This window comes from Mustela nivalis, assembly GCF_964662115.1.
Source record: "Mustela nivalis genome assembly, chromosome: 5".
Classification (NCBI taxonomy): Eukaryota; Metazoa; Chordata; class Mammalia; order Carnivora; family Mustelidae; genus Mustela; species Mustela nivalis.
Genome location: NC_139024.1, coordinates 15419347 through 15432307, shown reverse-complemented (window position 1 = coordinate 15432307; position 12961 = coordinate 15419347). Strand labels below are relative to the sequence as shown.

General features: G+C 50.7%; 1 protein-coding gene across 1 annotated transcript in view; it reads left to right on the top strand.

The window, feature by feature from the left end:
- MTHFD1L (methylenetetrahydrofolate dehydrogenase (NADP+ dependent) 1 like) overlaps positions 1-11962 on the top strand; it is a 182838-nt gene extending 170876 nt beyond the window's left edge. Inside the window, exons 27-28 of the mRNA XM_082730105.1 lie at positions 4267-4387; positions 11596-11962. Coding sequence (XP_082586231.1) covers positions 4267-4356 — 90 coding nt within the window. The 3' untranslated portion in view covers positions 4357-4387; positions 11596-11962. The remainder of the gene's footprint in view (positions 1-4266; positions 4388-11595) is intronic.
- The last annotated feature ends 999 nt before the right edge of the window (positions 11963-12961 follow it).

Genomic DNA, 12961 nt, shown 5'->3' with positions numbered 1-12961 from the left:
TTATTTCATAAGAATCTTTTTATTTAAGTTATATCATAATGTAGTTAACCATGATAGTTAACCATTGCATTCGATTCTTAAATTTTTACCAACCGTGCTCTGTCATCTCTTGGAGGAAGGGAAGAAGTGTGTAGAAGGGATTCCGCCTTGGATTATAAGCTACAAGAATAAAATAAATAGTTGTGAGTAAAAGTGCTTCTTTCTAAACCAAAATGAAACTGGGTGATTTATTCAGTATAAAAGTAGTAGATTTGGGGCACCTGGGTGGCTCGGTGGGTTAAAGCCTCTGCCTTCGGCTTGGGTTGTGATCCCAGGGTGCTGGGATCGAGCCCCGCGTCGGGCTCTCTGCTCAGTATGGAGCCTGCTTCCTCCTCTCTCTGCCTGCCTCTCTGCCTACTTGTGATCTCTGTCTGTCAAATAAATAAATAAAATCTTTAAAAAAAAAAAAAAGTAGTAGATTTAAGGAGAAGTCAAAAAATTACGCAGACACAACAAAACTACAACAATATGTTGGTTAAGTAGAACTTTACAATTCTATCACTTCAAGTAACAGAATTCGTGGTCATTTTTCTACTCATGCCGAGAATATTCTTTGACTTACAATGGCTACTTATAAGGATATGAGTATTTTCTCTTTAGGTTTAACATATGTTTACATTACAGAACTCATCGTTTCTACAAAATAAGCTTAACCCAAAATCAGTAAGGATTTGGAAGCTTTGTTGTAGTTAAAATTGGGGTCATGAAGGGCAAAAGCCCATGTTTTTCAGCCTTTGTAAAAGAATCCATTAATGCAGCGTGACAAGTAAGTACAATTTAGTGGCTCCCCCGTTATTTTAAGCCGGGGGCCGCCTTAGAGGATGCACGAATAAAGTCAACACAGATCACCTCTGACCCCAGGCAAGGGGCCAGAGGTCAACTCCCAAGGGCTTTCCAAATTCTTTCTTTCCCATACTACAGTTCTGACTCTTATCTGGGGCCACAAGCCCTTGATAACAGCGTTTTATAGTCGGAGAGAATTTGATGTGAGTGCATTAGGTCTCATTATCATTCCATATTGTGTCTGCTCAGCAGGAGAAGTTTTATTTTAAAGGTAGATTTCCCGGGGGATAGCTCTCTGTCCATGGGGCAGGGAGTCCCTTGTCTCTTCAGACCGTGTGCCTTCCTGTCTGTGTTGCTGGTACTGATTCTTGGAAATGACAGTTGTGTAATTGGAAAGGAATATGGGAGTCTTCTGATTGAACCTCTTTTCCCCCATCTGAGAGATATGGGTTGAAAAGAGAGGAAACATATTTCACACCTCCCAGCATTTACTATCATGGCTCCTTTTTGTTCCCTGTTTTGCTCTGAAAGCATCAGAATGACCAAAAAGATGCGTGTTTGGCTTCACTGCAGCCAGTAGGCCAGCGCCAGGAGCAACATGAGCTGCACTCTACCTTTGCCAGCCTCTGTTTTGCTGATATTAGCTAAAAAAGTTAATGAGGAAGTGTGGAACTTTCACATCAAGAAAAAGAGCACAGACGAGCAGGCAGTAGAGTTGTGTTGCCTCCAGCAGAAGCCGCCACAGTGGCTTTGGTCGGGTGAGCCACGCACGCTGCACCGGGTTCTTCCTGGGCCTTCTCACCGTGTGTGGAGGCAGGCCTGCCCCCCACCGAAGTTTGCTCTGGGCCCAGTAGCTTGGCAGTTGGCAAAGCAGCCGACCAACAGCCGACTGGGTGACGTTCTTAGGACTAAATGTGCCTTTGACCTCCAGAGTTGATTCACAGGATGGGGCAGCATCACTGTGACTGAAAATGATCCGTCATTTCTTCAGCTATAAACTGCTCATTCCTTTGCCCAGATCCACATGCCTGCACACATCGGGAAGGCATCGCCAAGGGCCCACGCAGAGTGAAGTTAGGCAGGAAAATGGCTATGACGTCCCTGCGGGGACTTGGACACGGACGACTGGCAACAAGTAGCAACCGTTGCCACCAGTGGCCTCTGTGTTTCGTGTCCGGTGCCAGCGGAGTGAGCCTGGGTTTCTCCCTGGGGTCCTTCCGAATATGTGCAGCCACGATAGCAACCACAGAAAGATGGTACCGCTCAGCTGGGAACAGGAACTGGACAAGGACACGTCGCTGTCCACATCAGTGGAGTTTGAAAACAGGGAGCAGGCCGTGTGCCAAAACTTTATTTGCAGCTAATTGTTCGGAACGCAGAGCACGTTTTCTCCAAGACCTGTTAACGAATGGTAGCCGTACTCCAGGCCTGCCTCAGAAGCATTTTCCGCCCACAACATACCTAAAGCGCAATCCCATGCAGGTATAAGACAGGAGCTCGCCACCGCGTAGCGCGGTGTCAGTACTTTGAGCTGCACAGGGAGCATGCCCCGTGGCCCCCTCACTGCACTCTCGGGGAGCAGTGGCTTAGCCAGGCCAACGGGGGCACGGCTGTCAGGTGCAGCAGGTGTTTCCGGGCCCCTCCTCCTCACCGCTTCTATGAGGGGGGGCCTCCTTCCCAGTGCAAAAGGAGGCCTCCCTGGCCACGTTGTCCAAGCGATGCTTCTCGAATGGTTACATGCACATGCATCACAGGAGTGTTGCAGATTCTGATTCAGCTAGCCTGAGACAGGTTCTGAGATATGAGGTTTCAAAGAGACTCCCAGTGATGTCGATGCTTCTGGTCCACAGACCCGTGTATGAGCAGCAAGAGGCTGGCAGCATCACGGACAGGGGGTGTACGGCGTGGTGCATGGCAGAGGGGGAGATGCCAAGTCAGTGCCCAAGCAAGTGAGAGAGCTGAGCTCGTTGCCAGGCGGGAAGACGTGGGCGGACTGTGGAGCTGTAAGTGCTGGCTGTTACACAGCCTCGGCTCACTAGAATGGTCTCCGGCCAGGACGGGCAAGAGTTTTGCAGGGCACAGCACATCATCCTCAAAGAGCAAAGCCAAGCACAGTCCCAGGTGTCTCCTCCACAGGACTGCGGTGTAGCGCTGCTTTCCGAGCATCCTTGCTGTGAAAAGTGCAATATTAAAGCATAGTAGGAAAAACTGAAATAATAAGGAGTAGATCATCAGGAGCCTCACAATCTAGGTCCTTGTCCGTGTTTTAGTGTGTGAGTCACCCAGGGAGTCAGCAGTTTTCCCCAGGATGCCAAGGGTTTCTGGTGCAAGGGGGCAGAGACAAACTTCGCTAAACCCTGATCTGGACAGAGCGAGGCAAAGCTTCGAGGAGCCGGGGCCTGGGTTTAATCCTGTGTCCCCCACTGACGTGCTGGGTGTCCCCGAGCCCCTGCCTTTGTGCCTGAATGCCCTCTGTCTTCTCCAGAAAGTGGGGCCGAAATCAGTACCTACTTCTCAGCGTGGCCAGGGACTTAACTCAGCCGTGTAAAACCCACAAACCCACAGAGTGGTCCGGCGGCCATGGTGGTGGCTCAGTGAGTCATCTGAGGTTATTATGGGCCTGGAGTCCAGTTTCTCATTTTGTGGCTTATCACCTGTGACCTTGGACAAGTGGCTTAGCCTCTGTAAACCTTGGCCTCCTTCCTCGTGGCATGGAAATAAGGAAAGTGCCTACCTCACATGGTTGTTGGAAGAGTCAAAAAAGGGAAACTTGGCCCAGCGTCTGGTGTGTCGTAAACCTCAGTTACTGGTCTTAGGTTTCCCTGCTGCCCTCCACGAGTTGTAGGTTTTATAAAAACGTGTCTTGGGGTGAGGAGGAAGCTGTTGTTTGGTTCACCCTCTCCCACCGGCCCCTTCATCTGAAGGGGCTCAACTTTTTTAAGGATGTGATTTAGAAAGAAAGGGTTTGGAAATCAGCATCGCAGAGATGTGCTGTGTGGCCGTGGCGGGAGGGAAATGGTCTCTGTTTCCAGGAGGCGGACATCTGCCTCTTCTATTCCATTTCCTGAACAAAGATTGAAATAGCAGGTGGCGAATTTAAAGAGTACAGGTGCAGGCGCCTGGATGGCTCAGTGGGTTAAAGCCTCTGCCTTCGGCTCAGGTCATGATCTCAGGGTCCTGGGATGGAGCCCCGCATCGGGCTCTCTGCTTAGCACGGAGCCTGCCTTCCCCTCTCTGCCTGCTGCTCTGCCTACTTGTGATCTCTGTCTGTCAAAAAAATAAATAAAATCTTAAAAAAAAAAAAAAAGAGTACAGGCGTATGGAACCTAAAGGTAGGGCGGCCGCGTTGAGTCACATAGGGAATTCTGGCCATTCCGTGTTCGTGTTTGGAGTGATCGCTTTGCAGCATCTGCTAAGAGAGCGTGTTTTCTTTTTTCCCCCTAGATGAGCACCATGCCAGGACTGCCGACCCGGCCGTGCTTCTATGATATAGATCTTGATACAGAAACCGAGCAAGTTAAAGGCTTGTTCTAAATGAACCCAGCTTCTGCAGGACCTGACTCAGGTAGGCTGCTGTGCCTTCTACTGGCTTTTTCTCCCCCACCCCCAAATACTTTTTAGTTTTATTTTGTTTGGGTTTTCTAGTATGTACTACAAAACGCGGTCTGATAGGTCGTTTCCTGACTTGGTTACTGTGAATTCCTGCGTAATAAGAGGCTGCGGCTTGGGCCACTCCTAGAGGTGGGTATGCAGTTAGATGGGCTCCTTTGCAGCACAAGTCACATTATGTCCCCTCTGGGTATAGATTTGTTGAAGGCATCTCTTGCCACAAAAAAAGGAACCTTATAGGGGCACCTGGGTGGCTCAGTCAGTTAAGCATCTGCCTTCAGCTCAGGTCACGATCCCAGGGCGCTGGGATCAAGCCCCGAGTTGGGCTCCCTGCTCAGCGGGGAGTGTGCCTCTCCCTCTCCCTCCGCTCATGCTCTGTCTCTTGCTTTCTCTCTGTCTCAAATAAATATATAAAATCTTAAAAAAAAAAAAAAAAAAAAAAGAACACTGTAAACTCATAAAAAGAATGTTTCCAGAATTAAAGCTGGCAGAGTGCCCGCCCTTACTCACGTGGCCCACCACCCCCGTCGCAGCCCACAGCGACGCCTGCGACCAGGGACAGCACCGCACCCCGGGTATGACGTGCTCTCATGGGCGCGGCTCTCACGGGCTCGGGTTTCATTGACACTGAGGCGCAGTCCGAGCTTACCCGCCACGGCTGCTAGTGACAGAGTCGCCAGAACAGAGTGTCAGAATCGAAGCTGACGCGTGTGCTCCTTCCCTCTCCGTCTCTCAAAATACCCTATTGTCCTGCCCTCGCCCTTCCGCATGTGATGAAGATGATAAAATGACTCTGGCTGCGTGAGGAAGTGCCTGTGAGGGCAGTGACATAGGCGTAGGTGCATGACAGAGCCCTAGGCTGCTGTTGACCTTCTGACCCCGGGTCTGGAGGCCCGTGTGCTCCAGGCCGCACCGTCTGGGCATAGCCAAAGCCGAGGAAGGCAAATCCGCCCCACGGAGACTGCTGTGTCTGTGGTCATTTTAAAAGCCGAACTCAAGGGCGCCTGGGTGGCTCAGTGGGTTAAGCCGCTGCCTTCGGCTCAGGTCATGATCTCAGGGTCCTGGGATCGAGTCCCGCATCGGGCTCTCTGCTCAGCAGGGAGCCTGCTTCCCTTCCTCTCTCTCTGCCTGCCTCTCTACCTACTTGTGATCTCTCTCTGTCAAATAAATAAATAAAATCTTTAAAAAAATAAATAAATAAATAAAAAAAAATAAAAGCCGAACTCAAGCTTCCGACCACCCCTCTCTCGGCACAGAGGCAGACTCCCCTGATGGAGGAATCGGGGTGCATTCCTTCCCTGTGGGGCTGTTGTCACCACGTCGCACGTCAGGACAGCTCAGAACAACAGGAGTGGTTTCTCCCGTGTTCTTGGAGGCTAGACATCCGGAGTCAAGGTGTCAGCCTAGTCCTGCCCCCTCTGGACTCTGGGAGAGTCCACGCTGGCCTCTTTTCCCTCCTGGAAGCTGCCAGTAACCCTCGACATCCCTCCGCTGAAGCCACACTGCTCCGTCTCCACCTGCGCGGCCGAGGCCTACTCCCTGCGTGTCGCTCTGTCTTCCCGCGGGGGCTCCTGTCACATGGCATCAAGGCCCACCTCACTGACCGCCTCTTCACTCAGTGACATCTACAGAGACCTTTGCCGGCTTCAGTCCTGGAGGTCAGGACTTCGGCCTGTCTAGTCGGGGACAATCTAACATGTCACACTCAGCGTGGACCTGACAGGGACCCTCGGCTCTTATACCACCAGACAGACACATGGAGACAGGACAGGTCCTCTACCGCAGAGGGCCCAGTGAGCCATAGGAAGGACAGAGCAGCCGAAATGAGACCCCTTGACCTCTCAGGGTCCACACAGCCTAAGGGGACTGGGCTCAACCTGGAGCTTCCGTAGGCAGCCCTGAGCAGTGGGGGGGGTCCCTAGTCTTACTCCTGTCTCCCCCTCGGTCCTGCCGCCACACCTGCCGGCTCCTGTCCTCGCTTCCCTTCCTGAAGAGAAACGGCCAGCCTCCCGGGCCGGGCCGCCTGGAAGACTCCCCTCAGCCGTTGTCAAGGCTCGAGGCTGCTTTTCTTCATCCCATACATCAAAGGTGTCCTCCCCGTGTTCTCAAGCCACATTCCTTTTCCCAGACGGCCCCTGTGCAGTCTCCGCGCTCGCTCCTGTCGCTGTTCCCGAGCCCGGCACCCCTCCCCGCTGCTGGCACCCCGCGGGCCTGCCTGACGGGCTGACTTGACCTGAAGACCGTTTTCTCCGGTTGCCTGAGTGCTGGCCCGGAGCCAGGCAGACGGAATTCCCGCAGGAGTCAGCGTGGGGACGTGGCTTTCTTCTTGTGTGAGTCTTCGTTCCTAACAGACGCCGAAGAGCTAGGCTGTGACGAGAAAGGTGGCGACCGGGCCTCTGTGAAGTCACCTTAACCCCAGGTGCGGAGGCGTCTGGGGTCGGCGTGTGGTGTTCGGTGGTGACTGGATGTGTTTGTCCCCGAGGAGCGGGGGCTGTGTTCACTTCAAACCACAACCACAGTTCACATCGGTGTCAGTTCGGAAAAAGAAAACTCCACCAAAGGAACCCAGGGGGACTGATGTACCCAGGAAGCCTGTGGACGGGAGCCTGGATGATGGGGTCGTTCGGCCTTCGGGTGGCAGTGTGTGTTTCGCGTCCAGAACCCGTCATGCCCTGCCGCTGCCGTGTGTCACTTCTCCCCAGAACAAGTGTGTGTCGCCCTTCGTCTCTCACGGACAGTACTTCCCACCCTTGGGGTCCGTTTTCATCTGTCCTCCAAGAAGGTGCTAAAAACCCAATTATGCCTTCATCATTGCAGTTAAGACTCAGGTAACGCCCAGGGACACGTCCGTCACTTTGCTGTCATGGACACTTAGATCCTTAGGCTTGTGTTCCCTCGGGGTTTACTGAAAGCTCGAGCAAGGGTTGGAAGCCAGGAGCTTGGCCTGTGCAGATCGCCTTGGCGTGCCCAGCAGGGTGCTAACCCCCTCGCCTGGGTGGTCACAGCGCCCCCTGGAGGCAGGCGCTTCCCCTGCGTGCTGAGAGCTGGCAGCCGAGCAGTGGCCCCGACCCACAGGACCCACAGGGCTCTTTCCCCTGCTCCGCCCCGCCACTCCTCCTATGGCTGGCACCAGTCGCTTCACCGTCCCTGTCGCATGTCATGCTGGCATCAGCCCAGCGAGGTGAGCAGTTTTATTTCGGTGCCACGAAAACTCTGGCCCGGGGAGGCCAGCAGCATGCTCCTGCGGCACAGCTGATAGACCTGAAGGCCCAGGCTCCTCCGGGATCTGCTCACTCACTCACCCGGTCCTTACAGCCAAGCCAAACTTACAGGCAAGGGAACTTTGGCCTGTTCTAGAAGATGCCAACCAGTTATTTGAGCAGACCTGTAATTTGGGGGTCATCGGGTGATTTTTTTTTTCTAACAAAAGACAGTTATTTGGGCATTAAAAGCGATGACTTTGTCCAAGCTCTTTTATAACAGGGCTGTCTCTCACTGAATGTTGTTTTCCCTTCCCACTCACTCCTCCAAGCCTCCTCTCGTGAGCTGCCCAATGCCATTTCTAGGCTCGCTGGGCAGTGGTTCAAACATCATCAGTTGACCCTTTCTTGCACCCCCGAAAAAGATCTGGTGTCACGGAAGAACACCACCGCACAAAGCAAACATTTTTTCTCGGGGACTCTTTGTTGTTGTTTCTGTTGTTTTGTTTTGTTTTGTTTTGTTTTGTTTTGTTTTGTTTTAAGATTTTATTTATATGAGAGAAAGAGCAAAAGAGCAGAAGCAGGGGGAGAGACAGAGGCAGAGAGAGAAGCAAACACCCCAGTGAGCAAGAAGCCTGATGCGGGACTTGATCCCAGGACCTGAGGATCATGAGCTGAGGGGTTAGCGACTGAGCTACCCAGGCGCCCCCGGGACTCCTCAATATAATGACCCCACAGACAGCCTCTCTGTTTCCTGTGCCCTCATGCACACATCAGTCAGGGACCACCTCTACCGACATTGAAGGCCTGTGGCTGTTAAAAGTACAAAATATAGGGGCGCCTGGGTGGCTCAGTGGGTTAAGCCGCTGCCTTTGGCTCAGGTCATGATCTCACGGTCCTGGGATCGAGTCCCGCTCAGCGGGGAGCCTGCTTCCTTCTCTCTCTCTCTGCCTGCCTCTCAGTGTACTTGTAATTTCTCTCTGTCAAATAAATAAATAAAATCTTAAAAAAAAAAAAAAAAAGATTCATCCACTTCCCCAAAAATTTAAAAAAAAAAAAAAAGTACAAAATATAAAAATGTGAACGTTCAGATGACAGTCAACTGAGACAGATTTGGGCATCGGAAGAGGAAATAAATGTCTGGTTGGTTGCTCTGCTCCCGTGGCGGTCGGACTCCAGATCTTTCCGTGCACTCAGCTGGAAGTGCACTCTCACTACTCTCCGTGGCCCCTGCTGCCGTCTGCCCCGTGGACGACTGACGTCTGCTGCCGACTGTTACTCTCCGTCCCCGCCCTCTGCTCTCCTGCTCACCTCACCCTCTAGGAAATGGCTTGGGGCTCCATATAAACAGGAGATGCTAAAAAGTCCCCAGAGTTGAGCTCTTGCTCCTTTCCGGGGTCCCCTGTGGTGCCTTCACTGTTGTCAGAAGAGGGGCCCGATTCCTTCTCCTCCATGGCACCAGACGCAACTAATTAAAATACATCGTTTGTCCCAATGGATTGGACCCTGCCACGATACTCTTTAGTCTTTTGTTTGAAGGTGACTGACTCGGACTGGATTTTTCCCCTCCCTTTTGGTATCTCATTCTGAACCCTCACCCTATAGCTGAGTCGCAGCGGGCTCCAGGCAGACACTATAAAGTCCGGTAGATTTCCTGAAGAATTCACGTACCCCCTCTGTCCCCGGGTGTGGTTGACTAGAGTCCAGCATCAGACTGACTCTAGCCCTCGTCTAGATGTTTGTTATTGACCAAGAAGGTTTTTTCTAGAATAGCACAAGCAAAAAAGAGTGTCATACCTGCTCATTTCTCCCTAAAGAGCTACCTTCAGAGCAGAAATGTTCGATGATATTAAATAATCATAAATGCATCTTGAGTGCGGTTGCTGCCGCAGCCCTCTCTGGGCAGGGTTTGTCATCCCCAGTCCATAAACCACAAGGTTTCGGGGCTCCCGAGGGTAGCACCTGGGCTCTGTGCTTTGGGTCCTTTTTTTTTTTTTTTTATTCAACTTTTATTTAGGGGACATACAATGCAATGTACGTTTCTGGAGTCGGATTCAGTGATATGTCACTTACAAACAACAGTCAAGGCTCACAGAGACTATCTTTTCAAGGAACCACTCAAAAACCACTGATCATGATTATGCTCCAAGAAAGAGGTTAGTGAGTGTGTCATCCCGGGCCATCCTTGGAGTACACAGTTGGAAGCCCAGGCCACTTAAATAAAAGATGGTGAAGACGGATTCAGCGATGCCATCTTTACCATCTCACTGACATCTGTCGAACTAAAATGGAATATTTTGAAGCTTAATAGGTGGGAAGTTCTTAACTCCCTTTTAAAGAAACTTTTTTGGAGATGCCTGGGTGGTTCAATCAGTTAAGCGTCCGACCAGATTTGGGCTCAGGTGATGATCTCAGGGTCGTGAGATCGAGCCCCGAGTTGGGCCTCACGCTGGGTGTGGAGCCTGGTTAACATTCTCTCTCCCTCTCTCCCTCCGCCCACTCGCACACTCTCTCTCGCTCACTCACCCCCTCCCCCACCCCACCCCCCCAAAAAAGAAGAAGAAACTTGTTTGGAAATGCTTTGGTTTCTTATCAGTCCCATACCAAGATAGAATGTTTCATATGTTCTGTCTTCGTAAAATTCTGAAATTGTTTTTTTCCCTGAATAACTGGGTAACAATGAACAGCCGATTCCTTTTTAAATTCTCACCATAGCGATTGCTTTTCCAATTCGTAAAATCTGTATTCAGACGTTTTGTACTTCCGCCAACAGTCTGCCTTTTCTTAAGACCTGGGACCACATACTCTAGGCCCCTTTAAACACTAAACCACTGGATACTAAGGTCACGCGGCTAATCAGCTGGTCTTTAGCACTTACAGGTGTGGAAGGTCCTCCCAGACTCGCCTTCCCTGGGTTATTTCCAGTCCACGAAGCACAGGCCTCGCGGAGCCTCAGGTCAGGGAGACTCAGAGCCACTGAATGAGACCAGCCACCTCTCTAAGGGGGGAAGGAAGGAGGGGCCGTGCACACCAGGCAAACACCTCCCTGCCTCACCGCAAAAAATATGTTTTTGTTAATGATGATTATGCTTGCCGGGCGTCTGTTTTCTGTGCACTTCCCTGACTTGAATCAGATGCTCGGGAAGTATCCCGAGTTCCCGGTGTCCTGTCTTCGTCACTGTCTTGAGTTCTGAAGCTAAGCCAGCATCCTTTCCGGCTCCAGAGCCTTCCCGCGTCGGTGGGAGGCCGACGCGCTGTTCTCCCGCCCGCCCAGTGTGAACTCCTGGCCCCACAGATCGACTCCTCCATGCGTACATTCAGAGTAAAGGCCCAACACCCGCCTTTTCAGTCCCTGCTGCCGTGGTGACCGTGTGTTTTCTGGAACTCGGGTGTGTGTTTATTCTTTGTAAAATGTAGTTAGACCATTTTTCCTTCAAGCAGATGGCAGGTTCCGGCCGCATCGGAGTTTTAAGATTCTTTGAGAGGAAACAAGAAACCTTCAACATCAGTAAGGTGTTTTTGAAGGTCCAGACCTTCTCCCTTCCATTTGTGCCCTAAATGCATTTTTCTGACCTCGCTTTCTGCGGCAACCATAGGAGAAACCGAAATCCAAGGCGACAGGATTCCTAATCTAAAATCTCTAAAATCCCGAGCGTTCTCACTCAGCAGGATCCTAGAGACTGCAGAGCCCAAATTTAGAATTTCGGAATTTCTGCCTGATCTTCTCAGGGCTCGGCTCGCTGCCTGCGGTGTGCGTGGTCTCGGTCGCACACCCTGGGCTTCTCCGCGGCTCTTAAGTAAAAAGACTCCAGACAGGGATCCCGGCCTTGTCTTGTGAAGAGAATCCCTTATTGGCTATCGAATTTTCTTTCCGTTTCCAGCTTTTTAGAGCCCTAGTAACAGTTTAACACCACAGGGTAAAAAGCTGTTCTTAAACCCCCGGAAACATGTTTTTGTCTTCCAGGCTCACGAAACAGACTACTCTTTGCCTTTTTGCTGCCACTGGAGAAGAAAGTGAATTTGAAATACGCCTCTTACGCAACGCGGGAGCAATGGGGAAATAGGCCAAAGATTTATTCTTTGTTCAAGACCAAATTCTGTGTGCAACCAAGCTCACTGTCCGGTAAAAGGACCTCCACCGAGTTTGAAAGAAACTAATTTATTTTCCGTTTCTGCAGAGTTTACATTATTTCCCACTGCTTACACTTCAGAAAGTTTATTTTATGGGGACAGAGGGATTAAAAGAGTGTGAACTAAAAGGTAGCATTTTCCACTCTGGAGTTTTCTATTTTGTCTTTGAACTGCAAATAAACATGTGTCTAGAAAACCCACCAGTGAGTTTTCCATGCCAGATAAAACTCTGCTCTCTAGAGGTAACGGTTCACACTGGGGTTGTGACCTGACACAGATCTTCTGGAAGACTGTGAATACAGCCAGGGCTTTGGAAACCGAACAAGAAAGAAATCACACACACGCTCAGGCACACACTCGCTCACACACAGAAATATCTGGCCCGTTGTGAAATCTTCTGACTGCCGGAGAGTGGTAATACCCTGGAAAACAAAGTGCATTTTATATCTAGAACTGTTTTCAGCGCCAGTAAACTTGGCATCACTTACCTAAAAACTAATGGGTTGATGCGTTTCTTCCCCCAGTGAATGAATCTCAGTGGCCGTTAAGCTCCCCCAAGGCCCATAGGCAAAGGAAGGAGACTCTTAAAGGTCAGGTGTTTGGCAAGTGTTTGTCCATTGGTCCAACCCTTCCTTAGTAGGAAAGAATGTTCTATGGCTTGGACCCTCTTCCCGGGAGTTGCTGACCTTTTTTTGATTCCATGTCTTCCTACAATAACATAAAATTATATCAACGTTAAGACAAAACCAAGGATTCAGGAGCAAACAAGAAGGGATTGTCCTCTCAGCAGTGTAAGGAAAGTAGTCACCATAAATATCCTAAACGTCCTGCAGGCACATCCTGCAGGAGACCTTGACGTGGGCTCTTTCCTGCATCCTCTTGCGCTGCCCCCTTCAGTGACCCTGCTCCACAGTTGCTCTGCCCATAATGTGTCTTTATGCACAATTCAGTGTGTTCCAAAACATAGCTTAATAACTAGAAAGCCCCGGGGTGCCTGGGTGACTCAGTTAAGTGTCTGCCTTCGGCTCAGGTCATGATCTCACGATCTTGGGATCGACCCCCACATCGGGCTCCCTGCTCAGCGGGAAGTCTGCTTCTCCCTCTCCCTCCAGTGCTCCCCCTACTTATACTGTCTCACTCTCTCTCTCTCAAATAAATAAATAAATAAAATCTTAAAAACTAAGCAATAAATTTTTAAA